The 24,640-nt window shown below is 39.8% G+C and overlaps 1 protein-coding gene and 1 long non-coding RNA gene across 6 annotated transcripts in view; one reads left to right on the top strand and one right to left on the bottom strand.

Moving 5' to 3' along the window:
• The window catches only part of LOC140699229 (uncharacterized), a 53,149-nt gene that overhangs the window by 24,374 nt on the left and 4,135 nt on the right, over nt 1-24,640 (bottom strand). For 2 of the 3 annotated variants that reach the window (XR_012077248.1, XR_012077246.1), the window contains one exon: nt 6,671-6,836. This is a non-coding gene — a long non-coding RNA (uncharacterized lncRNA). Of the gene's footprint in view, nt 1-3,187; nt 3,270-6,670; nt 6,837-24,640 lie in introns of all 3 variants that reach the window. The other variant, XR_012077247.1, reaches the window with a different exon arrangement.
• Nucleotides 670-24,640, top strand: LOC116280209 (rho GTPase-activating protein 20-like). Of its 3 annotated transcripts, XR_012077187.1 has the most exons (10): nt 670-901; nt 1,944-3,286; nt 5,972-6,118; nt 10,322-10,393; nt 11,535-11,601; nt 13,925-14,110; nt 16,817-16,995; nt 18,346-18,687; nt 22,091-22,281; nt 24,628-24,640. XR_012077187.1 is itself a non-coding variant. In XM_072970910.1 (8 exons), exons 4-8 carry the CDS (start codon nt 10,334-10,336, stop codon nt 18,592-18,594), a joined length of 741 nt encoding a protein of 246 aa, XP_072827011.1. In that variant the 5' UTR covers nt 670-901; nt 1,944-3,286; nt 5,972-6,118; nt 10,322-10,333; the 3' UTR covers nt 18,595-19,294. The 3 variants fall into 3 exon arrangements, 1 of the variants encoding a protein (XP_072827011.1); XM_072970910.1 differs by lacking the exons at nt 22,091-22,281; nt 24,628-24,640 and having other exon boundaries at nt 18,346-19,294; XR_012077188.1 differs by lacking the exons at nt 18,346-18,687; nt 22,091-22,281; nt 24,628-24,640 and having other exon boundaries at nt 13,925-14,222; nt 16,817-17,103.

Genomic DNA, 24,640 nt, shown 5'->3' with positions numbered 1-24,640 from the left:
CGCTCATATGAGGAATCTAAAACAAAAACAAAAACAAAAACAAAATATAAATACAAAACAGAAACAGACTCATAGACATTGAATACAAACTTGTGGTTGCCAAGGGGGTGGGGGGTGGGAAGGGATACATGGGATTTCAAAATTGTACAATAGATAAACAAGATTATACTGCATAGCACAGGGAAATATATACAAGATCTTGTGGTAGCTCATAGCAGAAAAAAAAATGTAACAATGAATATATATATGTGTGTATAACTGGAAAACTGTGCTCTACACTAGAATTTGACACAGTATTGTAAAATAACTATCACTCAATAAAAAATGTAAAAAATAAAAAAAATTTTTTCAAAAAGTAAAAAAAAATTCTAGAAATGGCAAAATTAAAGAAATGGGGAACATATTATAGGTTTCCAGGGAATGAGAGATGGTAAAGTGGGAGGGAAGTCTGTGTGGCTGTGAAAGAGTAACATAAAGGATCCTTGAGGTGATGGAGATGCTCTGTATCTTAACTGTATCAATGTTAACATCCTAGTTGTGATATTTGCAGTATAAATTAGAGAGATTACCTTTGGGGGGAACTTTATCATTTCTTACAGCTGCATGTCAATCTACAGTTATATCAAAATAAAAAAGATTACTTTTAAAAAGTCAAAAGATGGAGGCAAAATCAGGGAAACAAGTATGTCAGTTTGTCAGTTACAGCATGAGCCTCAGAACCTTGACATCCTAACGGTCAGTGACCCTGACTGCTGCAGAAGCCTCAGGCTTCCGGGAGTAGTTCACAGCACTCTGCCAAGTGCTGTAGACACACTCGGTTTTCAGAGCCAAGAATTAAAGAAAAAAGGATGTTCACCTCAATCAGTGAGTGTTTAGGTCATTCAAGGTTTCACCACTTAAGGTAATCTTTTAATACACCTTTTTTCATTGTTAATATTATCATGCATCTTAATTACATCATATCATGTGAAACTTTTTTCATTGAAGTAAAGACAGTTTACAATGCTGTGTTAATTTCTGGTGTACAGCGAAATAGTTAAGTCATACATATACTATTTTTGATCAACAAAGCAGACTGGTGGTCACAGGAGGTTTGTTTCCTCTAAAACCTATGAACGATTTTTTACCTTCAGAACTGGTTTCATGAAATGTTACTCATGTTTTTAAGATTCAGTGCTGCTGAGCACAAGAGAGCAGATTTTATATTCTTCATTGGGGGGGTCACTTCTTAACTCCAAAGGAAAAAACTTTCTGTAGATCTATGAAAATATCTGGCCTATTTATCAGAGTTTTTATGTTCTGTTCAATTTAGCTGTTTTACCTATGATGAAGACAAGTTCTGTTAGAGCTTAGCTGTAGCTCAGCAAAGTAATAGAGCTAAGAATTTCCTCATATCTAGAAACTTTTAAATGTTTCCAATGTTATTTGCTGATCTTTCAGAATTTTCCCCCAGAATCTGAATATTGATTAAATGAGATTGGAGTCAGTTTACAAAAATCCTGTCATTTGAATTTTTATGTTAAAATGAAACAAAATTATAATTACTTCTTTGCAAGACTCCATATCATCTTATCTATGTTAGGCCGCAAATCATCCTAATTGGGGTTTCCTTTTTGTTTTTTACCTTCTTGTAATACACTATGTCTTAAGCCTCTTGGTTCTCCCCTTCCCTAAAGTTCATGATCAACTTTGCTGTCTTCTCCTTTTCCCCACCTCTAAGAGTGGCATGCCCTAGCACCTTGTCCTTGAAACTGTATTCCATCCACTTCAAACCCTAAGGAACCTCATTTCTTTTAATAGCTTTCTGTAACTTACTAACTCCAGATTTTGAGCTGTGAAGCCTTTTTTGGGAGATTGAGGCTATCAACCTTGACATTTAACATAAACTCCATCACATATTTGACCAATGACTAGCTGTTCTGTGGTTGTTTGATGTTTTGCAGGAAAAGCCCTTCTGTTGCAGTGGAGGCCCACAGTGAAAATACATCATCTCAGGACGCCAATAATACCGTGCTGATTCATGGCCCCATAGAGCTCGTAAGAGGCTGGAGGAGGCAGAAGGGGCAACTCGTCCCAAACAGTGATACATTGCTTACATCTAATGTCAAGTATGCATATCCTACGCTCTCTCGATTATCATAAAGTTGCATGTCCACTAACTCTTACTGTAAGAAAATATGACAGGCTGGGTTTCTCTTGTCTGGGGTTTTCAGATGATAAAAGTAAGAGAGGGGGGAAACTACAGATTATCAGTGCTTCTAATACAAGGTAGACAGGACACCATGTAAAGAAGATGACAGGCCCCTATTACAGAGGGGATGTCTAGCAGGGCCGCTCAAAGTGGCACCCTTTAAACTGCACCTATGGGACGAGCAGCAGCCACCACTCCTAGACAAGCTGCCTGCAACTTGTAGGCTGAAGGAACAGCAGGCCTAGGTGGGTGCAACTTGGCCCCTGGGAGGGAGGAGATCAATGAAGGCCAATGTGACTGGGGCCTACAGCATAGGGCATATTAGGTATGATACTGTGTTCAGGGGGTCCAGTCACACAGAGTCTCCATAGGCCATAGGAAGGGGCTGAAATACTATGCTGAGCCAGTATCACCAGCACAGTCACCATATCTGGTTTACATTAGCAAAATTTTCTGCATGTGGGGAGACCTCTCTCCCTTCTCTAGAAGCCCACCAATCCTATTGGATTAGAATCTTACCCTGATGACCTCATTTAACCTTAAGTACATCCTAAACCCTCTGTCCCCAAATACAGCCATACTGTCAGTGAGGGCTTCAATGCATAAAACAGGGTGTTAGCGGGGATGAGGGAGACGTAGTTCTGTAGGTGGTAATAACTACCAGGACCGGATGCTGCCACCCTGTACAAGTTCTCACCACGTTTTTTAGAAAACCAGCTACAAGATCATTCCCTTATTAATATTTGAGTGTATTCATGATCATTGTTAATATGAAATAATTTACATTTTCCAGTAAGAAACAATAGCTAAACAAAATCCTCTTGAGTCGATAAACTTATTTCTCCCCTGCCATATCGCACTCTTAGATGGAGTTTTGTATTATGTCCTGAATCAATCTGTTCAAATTAACAATCTGAGTTTGGCACCAAGTTTTTCCACTTAGCCATAAGAACGGTGGGGGTGAGGGGACTGAGGTTCCATTCTGCCTCAGCTCACCTGGACTTCAGCTGGAAACTCACTCCTCTTCAGATTTATACTGCAGAAGCCAGCACAAATGGAACAGTTGACTAACTGCTACCTATGTATTTGGACAGAGTAAGGGAATTTCAGTTTGCGTATAGTAATAAAGACTTAAACGTTTATTTTTTCAGAAATATTTCTCCAGTTGTGTAAGATGCTAATATTCAGTGACAATTGTTTTGAGATTTTTGTCACTTTTCATATTACATACATTAGAAACTTCTCAAGAATTAAAGTCAGATAAAGTCTTCAATATCACTTTGATATTCACTGAAATGCTTAATAATTTTTCCTAACAAAATTGTTTATTTTTTAGAACAGGATCTACATTATAAACATTAACATATTAGTACTAGCAGAGTCCTATGAAGAACCTGTAAATGGGGACCTCATATAGCACACACCATCTTTAGACATCACTCCTCAAATTTACTTATTAAAGAATACAGAGACAATGAAGGAGACAAATTTTATTTAGGTCTAAAGATGAAGATTACTGATAACTTATTGAAATGAAAGGTACTAATAGAATCTTTCATGATCCCAACTCCCAAGCATCTAAGGGAACACCCCTGTCTGAGAATAGGGGAATTTCTGCAGAATCTTAGAAATTCCACAGCTCACTGGGGCTCGCCCTCTGCTATAAAGGTTGAGGGGGAGGAAAGGGGAGGGGTATCCATCTTGTTAACAGATTGTAATAAGGACACATGATAGAAACTGAAAGTTCAATCCTCCTCTCCCTTTTCCTTGATCCACTTAACATCAGATTGATTCTCTAATTCCTACTGAGAAAATCTCGGAGTAAGTGACTGGGTATGAAGAAACACAGTGAGACTCTAGGAGAATCCCCTAGAAGATGAAGTTTTATTGTGATATTTTAAATATTTCTACACTAACTTCTGCCTTTTTGATACAATGTCATGAGATTTATCATCTCACTCCCCAAGTGAAAGAACAGTCCCATCAGAAAGCCTGGTGGCTCTAGGGAAATAGCAGGAAAGGGGAGGTGGGTACTTCAGGGAACTATAGGTCAACACCCATGAACGCTAAGTGGTTGTGAGCACAGGCTCATGAGTTACACAGTCTGGTTTCAAATCCGGTTTTTGTTGCTCCTGGCAATTTATTTAGCCTCTCTGTGAGTTTCCTCACCCATAAAATGAGGCTAATAATGACTATATGATGTAGTCATTTGGCAATGAAATAAAATAATGTTTATAAAATATTTAGAACAATGCTTGGCATATGGTAAGTGCTCAGTGTTACAGGAGAGTGGAAACCCTGCTCTAGGTTTTTAGATAATTTCTTGGTTTAGTTTCAAGGGAGTGCATAATCTTGGCACTTCATTGAACTAAGGAGAGAATTATTGAAATGAACTTTTCTAGGTCTGTCTGAAAGTCTCTACACAGTACCTCGAGTGTCTATACACAGACACCTACATCAGAAAAAAGAAGTGTAAAATCTAGCAGATATATGTGTCTATCATTCCCACCAGCCACATAATTTTAGCTTGATAATGCCTTTACAGTCACTGTCTAGAAAAATAATTTTATCTGATTGTGATTCATAAAAACTTTCAAATACACAGACATAGGGTAAAACTGATGAAATGGAATGCAGCAAAAGCCCACCCTGTATAAGACAAGTTTCCATCATATTTATACTCATGGTGCCCTAAGCTTTGAATCTAGACCTTTCAGGTGGGCTTTCTGAGAAATTATTTTCATTCCATAAACCCCACTGAAGAGGTGCTTCTTAACTGTTCCATGAATCAGTGGAGTCATTGGAACTTCTGCACATGCACTGTCTCTGATCTCATTTAACCTTGAGTGTTTCTACACATGGTTCTGAATAGCAGGGCTTTCCAGAATGCTGTGCCCAAGCTCCCTAGGCATCCTTCACAGGGCGTGTACCTGTGATTAAATCCTAGGCCTACATGAGCACTACATGTGTGAGTTAACCAAGAGATACGGTGTTTCATGTTAGAAGTCAAAAGAGAATAGGCCGAAACAGTCAGAAAGCAATTTCACTGGTGATACTCACCTTCTGACTCCTCAGAGGTAAACGCAAAATACGTCCTTCACTTACATAGAAGACATCCTGGCCACTGGTCTGGGATTGATTGATTCATTGATTTTTAAGTTGGGTTTAGTCTGTATGCTAAGTTTTTCTGCTTTAGCTAGACTTTAAGAGAAAATGTTATGGACAAAATCTAAGGGAAGGAAATTGAAAATAACCTATGCTTTAAAAGCTAGAAAATCTTAAAAATTAACGTAAAAAATGTATTCTAAATCTTTTTCTCTGTTAAAAAAATTGCATAACTATTTTTACAAATCATGTATCATGTAACTTTGTTCAGTCCCTCCAATGTTTTTTGAAGCAAGACATGAATGAATAATAAATTACAATAATGACAAAAATTACATATGTAATATATAATAACAAATGTAAGAATAAATGATTTAATGGTTCTATGGTAAATCTCTAAAATACAAACCATGGTCCATTCTCATTTCTCATCATTCAGAAAACGCCTATTTGCTACCATCGAGGAAGTGTTTTCAGGGCCTTCCTGGACTACCCTCTGCTTAACACACATTTGGAAAAGGCCTATCTAACCACTCCCTGTGCACAGAGGGTAATAGAGTTGAAGAAGCCATGCTTTGCCTGGAGCAGTGAGAACTAGCATTTTACCATGAACACAGTGGCCTCATTACATTTAAGAAACAAACTAACAGAAGTCTTGTCTGGTTATCTTTGCAGGTATAAAAAGAACTTCAATATAAAATATAAAATCCCACTGAACACCGTGTGGACTGCCAACTGTACAGACAAAAGAAGGGGAAGCCATCAATGCACGCAAGTCCTTTGCTTGGGCTGGCCCATGGTGAACTTCGTGGCCACCTTTAAGTAAGACCTACAGCTTGGTCCTGATATTACATGAGTTATAAAGGAAAACATTTAAATTGGATTATATACTAATTGGATTATATACTAAGTCAGTGACTCACTTTCTGACCTCCCATAATGACACTTGTATGCCTTGTACTCTCCCCCCAAAAAGGTTTCTATGTGCAATTGATGATAAATAGGGGGAACTACTGGAAGACTGTCCTTTAGTTTTGATCAGTGGTTTTTCAAATGGGCTATAGGAGCCACCTGGGGAGTTGGACCTTCATGAGTTCATGGTGTTCGTGTAAGTGGAAGGAGGATCATGAGATCAGGTCTCCAGGGCTCCTCTCTAACAGCCTGCCCCCGATGCCTGGGGAGTATCTGTGTTTCTCAATCCCTGGAATATCTTTCTTGTGCAAGTACTATTAAGTAGTCCTGTTACATTTGAAAAGTTGAAAAGTTTACACTGCCAAGTTAATTCCTTTGAAGACAGGATTTACTTACAGAAATAAAGTGAATCATGCCATCAAATATTAGACTTTCTGAATTGCTGTGTACAGATTATCTTACCTGGTGTCTGTAGACAGGTGATCATCTTAAAACAAAGGTATGAGTCCATGGAGTACAGGTCAGTTTTCCATGAAACATTCTTGGTTGGAGTGAGGATGGGGAACATGGCCATCCTGAGTCGACACTCCTGGGTTCACAGGGGTCATGCAACTTTCACATCTGCCACCTAGAACAACCACAGCCCAAGTCACATTCTTCTTACGCACATCTAGTGTGCATAGCACGCACTCAACTCTTTTCTTGTCCTTCTCACACTATGCTACCAAAATCTCCTGTATCATCATAAAGACAATTAAAATGTTGCTGAGTCATTAATTTATAAAACTAGAGTGCAGCTGTTGACTTAAGGAAAATTTTCAAAGCTTTTTGGGAAGAACCATGTATTTGTCTCATTCTCTATATATTTTCTTTCAATGAATTATTTCTCTAAAGATTAACAGTTGCTATTGTTTAGTATCTTTTCCAAGTTGCAGGTAAAAGGAAGCACTTTCATTTGGGAATATACAAAGGTTTTGATAAGGGAGTGTCCAAGAGGCATTTTCCCTAGTGACGGGGGAAATGTAGAAGCCACGTTTACATGTTATACTGGTTCAAAGGCTGCATATATACATATAAGGCAGTAACAACGCCTGGCACCAAGGGCCTTGGCTATTTGCTGTTTTACTCTTCTGCAGATTGGCCTGAGCTGTGTCCATGGACATATGCAGGGTGGGGAGCTAAGTGGGCATTGTTTCCTGATGAATCGGGTACTGATATGGTGACAGGGAAGGCAAGTGCAGTGTTGCTGGTAGGAAGATAAAATATGGCAGCCCGTGCAGAACAGTCAAGAGAAATAAAAACATACATCCACACAAAAATTTATACACAATGTTCATAGCAGTATTATCCATAGTAGCCAAAAAAAAAAAAAGTAGAAATAACCTAAGTATCAACTGAGGAATGGATAAACAAAAGGTGGTGTAGAGGCTGAGGATGGGGGTGGAATGGGGAGTGACTGTTTAATGGACACAGAGTTTCTGCTTTTGGGTGATGAAAACATTCCAGAACAAGATAATGGTGATGGTCGCACAACATTGTTAATGTACTGAAGGTCACTAATGGTCAATGTGATGCTATGTGTAATTTATCACAATAAATAAAACCCTAGTAAGTGGTAAATCCATTTATGAATGAATGTTAAAGCATTTTCAGCTTTGGGTATTAAATGCTGCAGAAAGTTTAGCAGACACAATACTAACCTTTAATAATTTAGCAGTAGCTGGATTGATCTTAATCAAAGGATTATAGTAATGAACTAATTTAATTTATTATAATTTGCTATATGCTAATACACATAAAGGAATACAACATTGTAGGGTTTTTTCATAAAAAGATACTCTTGGTTTAGGGACAAGAGAATTCCATTCAAATGCCAATTCCTAAATATGACTTAACTCAAATATTAATGTTATCTGCAAATAGCACCTCCAGCTCCATGAACACTCTTGAGGTATGATTAATCCTTTTTCAGTTTTGAAACTTGAAGCTCAGAGTGGTTAAGTGACTTGCCCACGATTACACAGCTTGCATCATATAGAGCTGCAGTTAGGTGTTTAAATTCCAAGCCAACTGCTCTTTCACTTCAAGCCCTACTTCCCATCGCTGTAATACTGCTTATGAAAGAGCGGGGTCCATCACAAGCCCAGTTATGAGGAGGGTATAACTTACACACGTATTCACATCAGTAACAACTGGGTGCTGATACTTGTATCTGGAACAGTGTTTAATATATTAGTTTAAGTATATTATGTAGTTTAATTTTTTCTCCTAATTTTTAGTATTGCAGTTCTTCAAAATGAAAGGAAAAATGGCACTCGTTACTTCAAAGGTATTTTGTCAGTGTACATATTTCAAAATTTTAATCCATGATACAAGAGTACAAATCTCTTCAAGGCAGTGCCCCCCACACTTTTCTTTCTCTCCTTGGTAGGAACTGACAAGACTATCCTCAAACAACTTAAGATTTACCCTGGCTGCTGCTACAACTATGGTCTCTCGTTTACATGTAGTTCTGCTTATTTTTGCTTTTCCTGGATATCACTCTCCTCTTCCCCTTCTCTCCACCATAATGCTTAAAGCTAACATGATTCTCAAAATATATATTAAACGTCCGTTAAGTACAGGTTACCTACTGTATGGAGTGATTCTCAGAGCAACTGCTCCTTCCTCCCTGGGAACCCAGGAAGGTGCTGGGCCCTCCAATCTAGGCAGGAGAAGCTTTGAGGACTGGACCCGCTGCCCAAATCTTACATGACAAGGCAACCTGTTATTTTCTGGGTCATGTCTTATTTTCCTGAAGCATTTCTGCATATTTTCTCCCAGCCCCTGATTTGATTTTGCTGAGTCTATTCATATGTATTTAAAAATATAAAAGTATATTTAAAGTATATTTAAAACATTAGCAACATACATTGATTTGAAATAAACTAATAGCTAATTCATTGACTTCACTTTGGGTTATTATTGGATTTGATTAAGTACATCAATCTAGCCAAAGAGAAGGACCAGCCAAAATGCATCCCCCTCAAAATCTGCACTGAGGATATCAAGAACTGTGCCTGTGTAAATTAGCTTAAATTCCAGGATCCTGATTTAGCGAAATGAAACTGATAGAAAGATGGGGGAGTGGAAGGGAGAAAGGAAGGGGGAGGGGAAGGAGAGAGTATTTAGAAAGTACTATGTGGGAGGATGTATTTTTCTGGAAAAATGTGTCTTTGCATCTATAAAAAGTGAATCCTAGGCAAGATGAAGCAAGAAGAACCCACCACAGTGACAGCACTTAAGCATGGAAAGAACAGTGCCTGTAAAGTGTCTGTACTATGTCTCTGGATCCTTCTAATAACAGTTATACTGGCTTGTAATAAAGAGATTTTCACAGGCAGGCATTTCTTATTGGAATTAAAGCTTTTTTTCTAACTGTACCACTACTTATGTACATTGTGATTTGTGTTGTTTCGTTTTTTTTTTCCTGTGACGTTTTATTTGGAATAACTGCAAACTTGCAGAAAAGTCAAAAAAATAAAAATAATACAAAGATCACCCATTTATCCTTTACCTAGGGTCACCTATTTAGTAACATTTTGCCTTATTTCTTGTTGTCCCCTCCATTACTCTATATGTATGTGTCTAACATTTTTGAGAGTCACATATACACCATGGCCCTTTATCCTAAAACACTTACATGTGTCTTAAGAATAAGGATATTCTCTCATATAACCACCAGACATCTATGAATTTCAGCAAATTTAACACTGACCATTCATGTCCCCACTGTGTCATTAACTGAACCAGCGTTGAGGTGCTCAAAAACAGCCCATGTGCCCTCTGGGAATTCTCAGCCTTTCTTTCTAGCTTAAGCTGTCATATTTTGTACACCACAAATCCTTTAAAAGAAACACCTGTTTTACTGAAATGCTTTTTACTAGCTTCATGTTATATAAAGAAATGAAAATAAATTGTAACTAGGGGGCTGTCCTCTACATGTGCTGTACTTTGTCCCTGCCTGAATACAAGCTTTGCCTTTAGAATATGGATAATTGACATTAATTATTTACTCACCTGTTTTAATTTTTTTAATTTAGAGCAATGTTTCTCTCTCTCTTCTTTTTACAGTCTGTAACAATAATGAACTCACATACAGTGAATGATGTAATCAACATGTCACTCCCAATGCTAGAAGTAACTGTAAGTTACCTCCAAGTTTTTTTTAGTTAAAAACCAACTTTTATTTTTGAGATTCGTGAGTGTGTGTGTGTGCATGATGTACCTCCCATCGTGAGATAGCTGACTATTACAGATAGGTCACATTTTGTTTTGCTTTCAAGTGTCTGCTCCTTTATGTTTTGCAAGAGCTGCTGTGAGCTGTTGGAAAATTTTTTGGCAAAAGAGGTGGCTATATCTGAGGATGAGGTTGTGCAATAGGAAGAAAAAGAAGGGAACTGACATTCAGATGGACAGAATTGAAGGAAACATAGCTGCTTATATAACATTCTCTGTAAATGGGAAAACATCCTGCTATTGTGACATGACAAAGACAGTACCTGCAACCAACACTATTTCAAACATTTTTTGCTTTACCTTCCCCTGGAGGACTCTTTAAAATAATACAGCAGTCCTTGTAAGTTAAACTTGTTTCAAATGAAATTTCCAGTATTTCTAGGCAGGGTTTCTGCTAGGAGAGTATTTTCTGCATCTCACTTGTTCTCTAGGTCAGAGTCCTTGTGTCTTGTCTCCCTGGCACAGGGCTGGTCAGCACCAAAGCCACAGGGCTGACTTTACCCTGCCATCTCAAGGCCTCTTGTGTATTTCTCTCCTTTTGCTCACAGATGCTGAGCTAATGCTGCCTTTCAAGTTTTTCTTGCTCAAGAACAGTCTTGGCAAAGTATGTGGCTCTGGCAACATGCTTATTTGGGCAGGGACATTTAAAGGAAAAGCCAACATTCTCCAAGGAGTCTGGAGACAGCAGAAGGGAGGACTCCTGAGATTAGACATTTCCTCCATAGAAAAGAGGCATTACCATGATTTTTTTATGCCATGGACCACCCACAAAGTAAGGGGCTGTTTGCACTGTGGTTCCATAGATCCTCAGCCTTTATCAAAAGGGACAAGAATCTCAGACGGTCTGTTGGAGGCTGCAAGAAGGACCAGGAGTTATTACTGATATCAGCACTGTTAACTCAAAATCTGTACCACTCCCCTGGATCAAAGAGCAGTCATATGGGTCCAAATTCTTTCTTTTTGGAAATACAGAAATGCTAAGGAAATGTGTTCTTCAAGTACCTACTGGGAAAGATGTGCAGTGACACATACTCTTTTTGTCTCCAAGGGCTCTGAGAAAGATGTCCAACTGCGGGTCACTTCTGGCAAGAATGAGACCTCATACCCACTCATTGGTTAAGTGTCAGGAAAAACCCAAGGTGGGCTGATTGCATAACAAATTGTAACCCTGAAGTCTCAAAGTAACAGTTAGTCAGTCTTAGGCTTAAATATCCATAAAAGTGAAAATCTTGTGCAACAGTCATTCATACATTTATTCAATAATCCTAGGCACTAACTCTATCCCAGGCATGGATAACATCTCTTCACTCTGCAGCTTATGGTCTAGATGGGGAGAGAAATGTGAACTTTTCTTCTCTACTTTTATACTTGACAAACAGCTATCTTGAAAACGTTATTTATTTATTTACTCAATTAAATAACTGTGAAAACAACACAAATTGGAATATCTTTTCCTCACATTATTTTTCATATTCGTTTTAAAGTCCTCTGTTCCACTTCCTAACCACTAAGTAGACTCTACTTTACAAGATATTCTAAAATCCAGCCATACCTCTGAATCCAATATTTATTTAACACCTGTTTTGTGCACAACACTTTCCTCAGCATCAGAAAGAAAATGAGACAATGACATCCAGACCCTTCAAGTCTTCACGGCCTAAACCACCTGTACTTTGCTGTTTCTCCAGCTGAGTTCATCAACACTGCTCTCAGGTTTTTCTATACAGAGATCACACTTCTAAAATAGTTATTACAGTAAATTAGCTAAAATACTGATACTTATTCTTGGATCAGCAAATCAGTGTGGGAAGCTCAATGAAAACAGAGAGATTAAAACAAGGGAAAGGACAGGATCGGCAGCCGACCCTGCAATACAGTAATGGGAACACTGACTTCTGCTGGAAACCTCAGAGCATTCCCTCTTACATGCAGTATCTTTCTTTCTTTCTTTCTTTTTTAAAATCAATCCAACAATCCTGTAGGGCTATTACTCTTTTTCAAGTGATCTGAAGAACGTTTTCAAGTGATCTGGAAAATCCAAACCACCAAGTTTTTTCTATGAAATGTATATTCCTTGTCTTAGAATACATGGGATCACCAAGTACATAGCTGAGGATAAAAGTTCCTCAACTACATGATTTTTTTTAATGTTGACATCTTTGTAAATGTTAGCAATAAACTTGAAGAAAAAACACTGACCACTTAAGCATATTTATTTTAATAAAATGCATTAATTTAGTTATAATATTGTAGATGACAACTTCTAGCCTTAGAACGGCTTCACACACCACGGCTGCTCTAAGAAACCCTAACAAACAGCCCGTCATTCATGATGACACCTTAGCGGTCGCTCTGCAGGCATTTTTACATGCTCTGAATTCTCAATTGTGGACAAGCTCCTGGTTATCCTGGTCAGCTGATTGTCTTTTACTGCTGTCATGGAAACTTCCTTTGTATTAAAAGTTGTAAGTCACCATGATTTTTGTTCTGACCTGAGCACTGAAATTGCATTTGCACCACATGAAAAGCAAAGGCAAGAGCTCCCCAAGTTATATTCAATAATCTGAACAAAAGACAAGGAACATTCATTCTCTTCTTAAAAAATGAAACCCACATCAATGAATAGGGTCCTTAAGAATTCAACGGAGAGGAAGAAATGTAAAGCATGAATGAGCAAAAGAAATCACTTGGCAAGTCCCAGTGATTTCCAGTGAAGTTTTCTATTCTGTAAACACTGCACATTGCTTCTGCGTTTCCAACAATGTGAAGCCTTGTCTCTGCTCCTTCCCCGGCAGGGCCCCCTTGACGGGAAGGCAGCAGGGGGAGGGAAAACACGGAGACAAACTGCCTGCTGCTCTTGCATCGTGCTATTGAACTGACAAAATGAGAAATCTGTTTGTTGAACTGATATGTGTCAGACAATAGAGAACACAGCAATTCCTAACACACACAGTCCAATTTTGTAAAAAACGTATTAAGCACCAATGTTTATTAATATATTTACTTTGGCCCTTATGAGTCTATGTGGGGTAAGCATTTAAAAGGAGGGATGTAAGGCCAGTAACTTGCCTAAGATGTACAGATCTAGTGAGTCTGCCAAGGCAGAAACTAGGAGACCTCCGACACCCTCAGAGGGACACACAGGGGAAGTCAATGCTGTGCGACGCACTGACAGAGCTGCACATTCCAAGCCAAGCACCATGTCTGAGAACAGTTTTCTCTTTACTTTTCAAACTCTTCTGCTTGGTCACCTTGCTTTTGCAGGGTGTCCCTCATGACAGTGCATTTCACGCTCCTTCAGGAGGCACAGACCTCTTTATTCAGAAGCCCTAGAAGAACGGCAGCCACATCAGTTTGGCGCCCACGCTCATGGTAAGGTGGGTTTGATTACACCCATCAGCAGCAGCCTGAATCTATATTTAGTTTATCTCCACACAGGGCATGAACATCCATATGGAATTAAAATGAGCCATCTTCAAACTACTGCGCTCCTGCCACAGGAGCTGGAGGACTCCACCTCTCCTCCCCTCCAGGAGGACTTCCTCTTGGAGAAGAGGTGCCCAGAGGTTCCAGGCCAGTTCAACCTGAAGCCCAGACACCCAGCCAGGAGCCAGCAGGGGAGAGGTGAGCCCCTTCCCTTCCTGCAAGTGTCTTCTCCTCGCTCACATCTCTACTCCTGAAACCAAAAACATGACACAGAGCTGCTTCTCCATGTGGGAGTGGAGGGACAGTACAGGTGGGTACCCAATACCCACCCAAGTTCAAGCTCAGAGAAATCCCAAAGGTCTGAAATCAAGACCCATCTCATGTATAGGAGTGTTTAGCTTTTGTGTTTGTTTTCATTCCTCTAAGCAGACAGCTCCCTTCTCTATGTCCTCAGAGCACTTCCTACATAAAATTATGTGTCCACTATTGTGTGTCTTAATAAAACATGAGCTTCTTACAGCCTGGGAACACATCATACCCACCCCAGTGTTTTGTCCAGCATCTCAGACCCTCACAGGAGGTGGTCAGATGACTGACTTAGACACACCTGGAATGGAAGAACTCCAGTGGTGCAGAGTTATGAAGTTGAACTGGATTCTATTCTGGCCTTGGGCTGAAGTGGCCTTGAGGGTTCTAGTTAGAACCAGACTCTGAATTCTACTTCCACAGCAAGCTCTTTCCACAGCCACTTAAGACTCAGGTTGCAAATGGAACCAGATTGAATGTTTATGGTTGTTGGTTTTTTTCTTATTATAATCTTCCCTCTTGCAATTTTCCCTGCTACCATTCCAATGTTGTCCCATTGATATTTTTCTTTGAAGAAAATATGTTATTAATCTGGGAAATCTGTGGTGAGAGTAGAATTTGCCTTTCTGCTAAAAAAGAATTTTCATTTTTATGATTGTTATTCTATAAGCACAAGGTTTCAAAATTCTTATTTTGTACTATTCAATCCCTAATTTTAGCATGAGGAAAACACTAACCTAAATCTTGCCAGGAAAGGCAAAGTTTAAGAAAGGCAAGGTTACAATAGTCTCCATATTTTTAATGCGTATACCATGTATTTTTACTGGTCAGAGGAAATATGAACTCTAATATCAAACAACATACAGTATGAAAGGTCCTACTGAGTCTGAAAATATGTTTGCGAAAGTACAGGACTCACTTTCTACTCTGCTTTCTATGTTCAGAGTAGTTGAATGTATAGCTTTGTCGCAAGGGGTAGAGCACTCTTCTTATGAGCATCCTGTTATGAAAGCTGAGCAATGCAATACATTTGGAGAGTTTTAGAAATAATAAAGTGAGGTTAAGAGTAGGGAAACCAGATTGCATATAGCAATTCAACCTACATAAACATGTGTCTTAAATAAACCTTTCTACATGTTAATGTAGAGGACACTCCTCCTGGTTTTAAGAATGCATTTGCTTTCTTCCTTCCATCCTTTTAAAATGATGGTGGTATGACTATCAGGGCAGGAAGAGCTTTAGTTAGGGAGAGTGCTGGCATTCCTTCAGGAATGCATACCTTCTCAAAGCTGCAAAACCAAGTGGAGAATGGAGGTGGGGGCTGCTTTGGGGGAGGATACTGATATCTAGGCTGCCTCAGGCCCTCTGAGTAGGGAAATTACTTTGATAAAGGCTGCTATGAGCCATGTCTTGTGCTGAGCTGGACATTATGCTATTTAGGTCAGTAAGGTGTAGGCAGCATCACATATGTTAAATCTGAACAAACCAAAGCTCACAAAGTTTTAAGTAACTTACTGAACTCAGTGGCAGAACAAGGAGCCTTCTGGTCCCCTCACCCAGCACCAGTTTATCACCCATGTGAGTGGACAGAGTGATGCACTTGCTATGTCTCAGAAAAGCCAAGTGGGTGGATGTTTAAGGATATTTAGTAAAATGTTACACGTCTGTTTATTTTTCTACAATTTGGCTCCTCTATTGACTTTTTTGGTTGGTTATTTAAGCAGAGTATTTAAGCAAATGTCAAGTAGTCTATTAAGCAAATATCAGGGAAATATTCATAGCTGAACAGTAGAATTTGAATTCAGCTTTTCACTGATGAACACTTCTTCTCTGAAAAGCTCTTCGTCAGTGTTCCTTTGACATGTGCTGTTGGGTACAAATCATCTCTGGGTAGCTTGGTAGGGTGTTTCAGGAACATGGGGACTGGTATCTTATGAGAAAACCAGCATTTAATGACTACTTCCCAAAGGCCCTGACTACAGTCATCTATGGAGCTGTGCGAGGGTGGTGGCCTCCCAAAGGAGAGAGTCCAAAGGCTGGCTGGGAAGTAGGGTCAGGCAGGTTGTGTCATGAAAGGCACATCCTTTTGATGGGAGAAGGCTGACCATGGCTGGATACTCAGAAAGCCAAACAGAAAATCTAAGACTGGGAAGAAACTTACTTTGAAAGTAGGTGATGACCAAACTCTGCTTGATTTTCAATACCAAATCTTTTTAGCTTTTACAATGAGATTTGACACTAGAATCCACTGACGGTATTTGTCAGGAACCTTGTATAACTGCAGGTTAAGTGCTTCATATGACGTAGTGCAGAGGCTGCAGATAGCGCTGTCTGGGAAGTGCTGTCACTGGGAGAATCACCCCTGAGCCCAGTCAAGCCTTTAGGTTTAACTACTAGTTTGCAGGGTATGGAGAAGAAGGATACATTAACTACACAAGGATGCGATTAGCCAATTTCAGCATGTGGGAAATTCTATACAACAAGGGACTCAGTTTCTCTCTTCTAGCCATGACAATAAACATGCTGTAATATGGAAATCTTGGAAATAAAATTAAATGAATTAAACTACTACTAGTAATAATATCTATTCTTCAATAGACCCACCAGGTCAGAAGACAGCTAAGAAAAGTTCTGTCAGAAACTGGGCCTTTTGGTGGCGCTCCAGCACCCACCAGGACAACCAGTGCCCAACTCCACCATCGGCAAAGCCAAGACAGCTCTTTGGAGTTCCTCTGATGGATGTGTGTGAGGATGACAAGCTGCCCACCCCAATTCCGGTCGGTCTCATTTTGATCTTCTGTAGCCCTCCTGAAGAGGGCAGCTTTGAGATGTCATGTGTTCTCACCCAAACCCATTCCCAAGTGGAGAAAGAAGCCTTTAGACAGTGCCTGGCTTGGCTGAAATGTTTTGTTAGTATCACTTGAAAGTACAAAATCTGACTTAAATACTGCAGAGCCATAAAGCATGTACAACAGGGAAAACTACTCTTGTCCATTCCACTGGTTTCAGCAAAGACCCACATACACTTGCTCAGATCCATTACAATGGGCTCCGTGTATGAGCCTCTGGGAGTCCGCCTCATCCTCAGCATCCCTCTTTGTCTCCTTCCTTGAAGAGCACACTAGTCTTAAGTCTTCTCCGCCCGAATCTACTCAATCTTACAACTCAAATCTCACATAGATTTGATTTGTAATCTGAGGGTTTAAGTATAAAAAGACTCATCCTCTGGTAAATATGGATTGTTTAATCCTGAAAGAATGTGTCAAATGAAAGTCACAAATTTGGCCTGTGTTGTCTCAAATTAGTATACTGAATTGGCAGTGTTAAGATTCATTCACCATCCACTAATTCTCCAAGCACTATACTAGATGTAAGAAATTTTATGCTAGATGTGAAGAAATGTATCACACTACATTACACATTACACATCAGCTACTACCCTGGTCCTTGCATCTTTCACAGCAAAGTGATTATCATCATTCCCAAAAAATGAATAAAAAGTCCTCAGTAAAGTATGTGCTGTGCCCAAGGTCAGATAAGCAGTGTAACAGATTCCAGATTCCTTGGATTCCCTGACTCCAGCACCTGTTATCTGTCTACACTGTAAGCCATATGACAAAGGAAAGACTGATGAGCAGGGGATGCAATCTGAGGAGGAGGAGAGGGGTTCTGAGCCTGATTTTAAAAGAGGGGAGGAATACAGGAAGTAGAATTAGGGTACACAGTCACTGAAAGGGGGATAAACAAACAGAAAATGAGTGTGGCAAAGATGTCCATACTTGGGGAAGAACATTTGTGTCAGGGAATAATGAGACAGGACTGGCGAAGGAGGAGAGGGTGATTCTACAAAGGCCTCAAAGCAGAGAAGTTTGACTGCACAGTATAAATTCACTGAAAAGGGAAATCTGATTCAACAAGTGTTTAAAATGCGTCAGTGTATGAATGTTCAATGGACTGTTGGGTAGAAAATACATTTACAGACACTGAAAAAAATTCCAAATTGGCTTTAGTCCCTCTAGCTCTAGCATTGGGCCATCATACACCCTCGGTCTCTTAAAGAGAAGACAAGCTTGTGCTCTGGGCTGGGAGATGTGAAATGCCATACACTTTTCTTTTCTTCCCTTTAGGAGATGCTTAAGTTCATCAACCAAAAAGGGCCACTGATAGAAGGCATCTTCAGAAAATCAGCTAGTATAAAATTATGCAGAGCCCTAAAGGAGGAGCTGAACTCTGGGGACAAAGTGAACCTGGAGGATGAGTCTGTTCCTGTGGTGGCATCCGTCATAAAGGCAGAGAAAGTTCTAGCATTATCCACATACAGAGTGACTCTGAAACTCTGTGATAGGTCCTTCATCATCACTGCACAAGAACAATAGGTGTAATAGATGAAGGATCTGAAAAACTGGAAAATACTTCAAAAAGTCAAAACTTAAGGAAGCTCCTTTGGGTGTTAAAGTCCAATATGTTAGGTATACTGTCCTTTTTTTTATTACAACCCTCTCTCCATCTCCTGAACATTCCACGCAAAAAATAAATAAATGATAATAAATTTCAAAACACACACACACACACACACACACCCCTGTACAGAATGTACCAAAACAAGCTTTCTGCCTTTGAAGACTTTCTTACTGCCTTCCTAATGAAGGCAAAGTTTCCAAAAAAAAAAAAATCGTATCAAGCTTTTGGAAATACTTATACAAGTTTATCAAAGTAAGTAAACATCTGTCTTACAATGATCAAAACACGCTCAGTAAGGCCACTGAAATCTCTGATCATTTCATTGTCCTCCCTTTCCCTGTCTCTTAACGCCTTTTACTTTAAAAGGGAGGGCTGCACCGTGTGTGCCTTCTTTTACCTCCGTTCGCATGCTTTGTGAATGTTTGTTATGTTTAACCCACCACCCATGTCTAGAGTTACATGGTGACCAACTCCTACCACAGACCTCTTCTTATAAATCTGTCTTTTTAAAGTGGGTGCAGCAGTCAAAATTAGTTTGGAATTCTGAAAATTCAATGGATTTATATAATAAATTAATTTAGAAATGATACAGCTAAATCAGGTATCCAGTTACATTTCTACAATGGAAATCATAGAACAAAAAAGAATTTATTCAATTCAACTTGGTACTTGTTAGCAGCTCTGAACAAAAATCTGTTCATGTAGTAATGAGTACAAATAGGTTATTGAAATTAGAAACTCAGTTACATTTGGTCTTTCCTAGTCCCCTACTGTTTGGTCATAATTCAATGTATGATAAATAGCAAGTTCAGAAAGGACTTAGAGCTGACCCTATCACACTACTACTGTAATACACACTAGGTATGCAAATAGCAAGATGAATGTTGCCCTCTGTGTGTACACACATGGATTTTAAGAGTTAGGCTCTTGCCTATTTCCTATAATAAGCACAGAGTAGCAAGAGGCTGGTTACTCATGAGTATGCTTCTTAGGCATTCCTAAAGTTCTTGCTTCCTAAAGCTGACTGATCTTAATGGGAATCAGACTTTGCAAACTTGGCCTTGATAATACCATGTGTCAAATTAGAGAGTTGGTCTAAAGCAGAAATGAATATATTTATCAGTACCACACTGCGTTTGCCATTAAGGTATCTGTAGACAGCGGTCCAAAAGCAACACCCTCGGAATATTCTGCTTGAGTCATGTTCTGGCTTAACAGCACTCAGCCTCACCCATGGGCTCCACAGCACAGGGTCCAGGAAAGACGAGACACATGCTCCCAGTGCATGGAGTTTGTACACATGGGGCACAGGACCTGCTGTCCCCTCCCAGACTCCCGGAACCAGCCACAGCTGCAGCGCTTCCTCCCTCCACATACACTGGGGTCACTCCATGTGAAACACGGTGAAAAACCCCAATGACAAGAGAGGGTGCTGCACACCAAGAACATAGTAGAGGTACGAGAGGATGGAGGCCTTGTCCACTGCCGTCACTGCTCTATCTGCAGAGCTCAGGAGAGGCTGGCACACACAGCAGCTCAGTAAGTACTGGAACAAGTGAACACTTACAGGACTATAATCATGACAGTTGCCTAGAGGCATTTCCTGAACAAGCTACCATTAAGAGAAGCCTGGGAATATGGAGTGAGACCAGTGGAAGCATGGTGTGCCTTTGAAACTAGCAACGTGGTGCAAAAATTTCCCCTCAGTCTTGCACAAAACATGACAACTTTGGGGGTGGGGAGGGTATAGCTCAGTGGTAGAGGGCATGTTTAGCATGCATGAGGTCCTGGGTTCATCCCCCAGAACCTCCATCAATAAATAATAGATAAATAAACCCAATTACCACCTTCTCCCCCAGGGAAGAAAACTACGACTTCATAAATTTTAATAGTTCCAATTCTGTGATATAAAGACTTGTACCCCAGAAACTGACATATTGTCTCTGACTATACTTTAGTTAAAAAAAAACAAAAGAACGACTTGTTCATCAGCCCTCTGAAGTGAGGAATTTTCCAGGCCTCCACTTAGGAAGCTTACATTTGCGTACCTCTAGCCCTGACACTCAGAGGCCTGAAGTTGCAATACATCTAAATTTTAAGTTTCCCATTTCAGAGGATATGATTCATTCAAGGATTTATAAGGGGTAACAGGTAGGTACCCATTGGGGATTTTGATATGTTTCTAACACCTGCAGCTTAAAAGTCTGCAAAATGAACTTTTATAGTTTTATAAAGGAAGACTGAAGCTATTATGAGTGGTTTTTTTCCCCATGAAGCACACATACCTCAAGTCAGAAAGCCCAGTTCTCTCTTAGTATGTGTGCAAGAGTGGAGGGGTGTGTGTTCTGCTTCAGAACCTCTCTTACTTGAATTAAGAGCAAGCACTGTGTCTAACATAAACAAGTAACATGGGTGTGCGCATTGCTTTCCAAGACACTAACAGGATTTAGGATGAGTTGTCACCAGACCTGGTCAGTCTGCACTGGTGTGCTAAAATGGACACAAAGAGTAAGGTCCAGGTGCTGGTAGGGGCTTTCTTGTCATTCTCACTGAGGTCCAGACTCCACTTTGATGCTTCTCATTTTAGACAGAGAAAACCCAAGCTCCTGCTTCTGCGTGTGCAAGTCTGCAGAGTCAGAGCCAGGCTCTACCAGTTTGGCAGTTGGAAAGGAAGTGCGGCCTGAATTGAATTATTAAACTATGTGTTTTCTTTGTTACTTCTCCAATATATATTTATTATAATAACATATGTATCTTAAAAAACTATTTAAGGATTTTCTTCGAAATATCCAAGAAAGTATATTTTCTGCCAGTCTCTACGATAAATGGCTCGGTGTTCTTGATCAAGGGAATGAGGAGGAAAAAATAACTGCATCCCAGAGGTAATGATGCAGTTAATTCCTCTACTCTGGTCACACCTCAAAAATACAACCAACATCCTCCTAGGAAAATATTAGCCTAAGTTTACCGCTTTGTCCACTACACTAATGACCAATGTCAAACGGTTTCATTTACTACCCATAGAGGCCAGTTGAAAAATAGATGCATGCATTACTGGTGTTACTGAATTCTGTTATTCTCCTATCTTATTAATATAGAATCCATGACCATTTCACACCTGCTGAAGACATGGGACTGCTGGAGATGCAATCCACTGGTCTAAAAAGAAATGCTAGAGAATCAATCTGCCAGTGATATGATCTTAACTTTGTCAAACACTTAATCAACCAGAATTCTTATCTGGTTCAGGAATTAAAATCAATGAAACATTTCTGTATGCATTCATGCTTAGAACTCTGTGAGAGGAGACTGTGTACATGGTTTACAAAGTACTCTGTTCTCTGTCTCTGTATTTCCTCTTCCTATGCGAAATGACTTGCTTTATTTTGAAGTGCATTTTTTTGTCTGTAGGCTCTTAGATCAGCTGCCAAGAGTCAACACTGTTCTCCTGCAATACCTTTTTGGAGTGCTACACAACACTGAGCAACATTCCTCATCCAATCAGATGACAGCTTACAATTTATCACTGTGTATAGCCCCAAGCCTTTTTTGTCCACCTAATGCCAACAGCTCAGAATTAGAAAAGGACCTCAAAAATAACGGTAATGAGACCTCTCATTTTTATGCCTCGTGGGGCCCAGTCCCCACTTTGAACCTGAAGTCTGTATTAACAGTGAAGGACCAGTTTTTTAAAGTGCACATTTTAAATACACTCCCCTGGAGTGGCAGAGTCATTGATCTGGTGGGTGGGAAGATGGGTTGTCAAGTGGGAAACAGAGCAGTTGAGTCATTTCTCCTTTCCCATCCAGGAGACTGAACCACAGAGAGATAAGAGCAGGATGATGGGACAGAACAGAACCTGAGCTTTGGTGTCTGAAAGCCGAGGTTCAATTCTCAGCCGAATCACTGAGGGAGTGTGAACTAAGGTGAAGTTCCCATGGTTTCATCATCACATAATGACAACACCACCCAGCTCCTCTGGTCACTGCTGGCTCATCTCAGTGGCTTGGGCAACATGAGCACCCATGGCTCCACACACATTGGCCTTCCTCTGCCAGCTGTGGTCCCTCAGAAGGATATTCGGCTCCTATGTCACCCTCACTGCAGGGTGAGGGGGCTAGTGAAGGGTTCCAGAACATCCTAACAGAGCCACAACTTGTCTGATAAGATCACAGCTCTGCCCCAAGCTCACCCAGACAGCAAATGGGAGACAAGGCCATGCACTTAAACAAACACATTTTCTCTCCAGCTGCTTCCTTCCTTCACATAAACACACAAAAAATCACAGAAGTCTCTACCTCCCAAGTTCAGATATTTCTTCACTTAAGAAGTGAATTTCACAAGTTTTGTCAATTGGATGCCTTACTAATTTTCATAAGATGTTACGTGCCAATTTATCTCAATAAGACTGGAAAAATGAAATAAAAACAAATAAACGAAATTTAGTAAGGGAATATACATTTTCACCCCAAGTATCCTTCGTGGGTGACTTGCATCCTAGTTTTGAAGATGTAACCAACATTACAAAAATGTTAGCTACTGAACTACGCCACAAATTGTAACTATAGCTCACTGATGAAACGAATTTTAAAATCTGTACCCAAAGTACTCTTGAAAGTATCACTTATTTCTTAGAGAAAACTGATTTGTATACACATTTTCTAAATCAACTCTGAATTTTTCTCAGAATTCTCTTCAATTTAGATCAAAGAATTAGATAGGAAATGTGATTTGTAACCATGCTATATGTAAAATAACACCCTGTTTTGCCCTTTTTTTGTTACCAATTGCCTTTGTACAATTTTTCCTGGAAAACTGCCTGCAGCTATGGGGAGAAGTTAGCTGTGATTATCTAGTGTCCCTTTTGGGAGAGAGCTCAATAATTTCTGATGAAGGTGATGTCACTAAAAACAGTGAAAAGTCTACAGGCCATGTGAATAATTTAACTGCCTTTGGTGTCAAAGACAGCAAGGCTGCCAGGGGTCATGAGAGATTCTTAGTGCAGTTCTGGAGCCCAAATCACATCCCAAGAGCAATGATGCTCCAGGTCAGGGAGGGTTCACAGTACTGTGAGACCAAAGAAAGGCTAAGACAGGTCTGACTTCAAGAAGTTGACAGTACAACATTAGGAGACATCATGGAACAATACAGTGTTCGGGAATTTTTTCAAATAAAACTTTATATCGGACTCATATGTATCAGATGTGCTGTGGCTGAAATTAGACTGAGGGGCCCAGAGCACTGCCTGGTTTATTCCCCACCCCATTTTTTTCTGCTCACTGGTCCCTGAAGCACCACAGGTTTCCAGTGCCTTTGAAAAAAGTTGGGAAGAACTAGCATCGCCGAGAAAAAAAAGGCTTGATTTGATGTCAAAAAACCTTTCCAGACTAAACTCCTGGGCCACTATTCAGCATCTGTGCTAACTTTGTCCAATTATTTTAGCTCAGTTTCAGTTTCTTCATCTCTAAAGTGTCAATACAAACAACATCTAAATTTTAGGATTACTGTCAAGATTAATATGGATGTAAACTGAATTTGTAAAAAAGCAATATCCAGGGCTAGCAGAAGTTCCGCTGAGAACTCTGAGCTAGTATTTTTTGAGCCTAGGTAATCACAGCTAACTTGCAGCAGTCCATTCTACAAAGCAGGTATGTATCATGAGACTCTTCGTACTTGATGGAGAGGTAATAAGGTTTATTTATTTTTATATATTTATTTTAATGGAGGTACTAGAGATTGAACCCAGGACCTCATGAGTAGTAAGCATGTGCTGAACCACTGAGCTATAACCGTCTCCCAATCTCTTTGCATTTTTGACACTTTGGTTTTATGACATTTATCTCACTGCTTTGAGGAAATCTTTAGGAAAATCTACTTAATCAGGAATTTAGATGAGTCTAGTATCCGAAAATGTGCTTTACTAAGATAACTGTTTTTCAATTCATCAGACCTCAAAACAAC

The sequence above is a fragment of the Vicugna pacos genome, chromosome 1 (genome assembly GCF_048564905.1).
Source record: "Vicugna pacos chromosome 1, VicPac4, whole genome shotgun sequence".
Lineage (NCBI taxonomy): Eukaryota > Metazoa > Chordata > Mammalia > Artiodactyla > Camelidae > Vicugna > Vicugna pacos.
Note: the sequence above shows the minus strand (reverse complement) of the source record. Positions and strands in the feature narration are given on the sequence as shown.

What these genes read in the sequence shown, in the direction of transcription:
- LOC116280209 (XM_072970910.1), top strand. Translation starts at nt 10,334, where the DNA reads ATGAACTCACATACAGTGAATGATGTAATCAACATGTCACTCCCAATG. An exon ending in TCCCAATGCTAGAAGTAACT is followed by an intron (nt 10,394 to 11,534) that starts GTAAGTTACCTC and finishes TTTGTCTCCAAG; the next exon opens with GGCTCTGAGAAAGATGTCCA. An exon ending in AGCTGCCCACCCCAATTCCG is followed by an intron (nt 16,996 to 18,345) that starts GTCGGTCTCATT and finishes TCTTCCCTTTAG; the next exon opens with GAGATGCTTAAGTTCATCAA.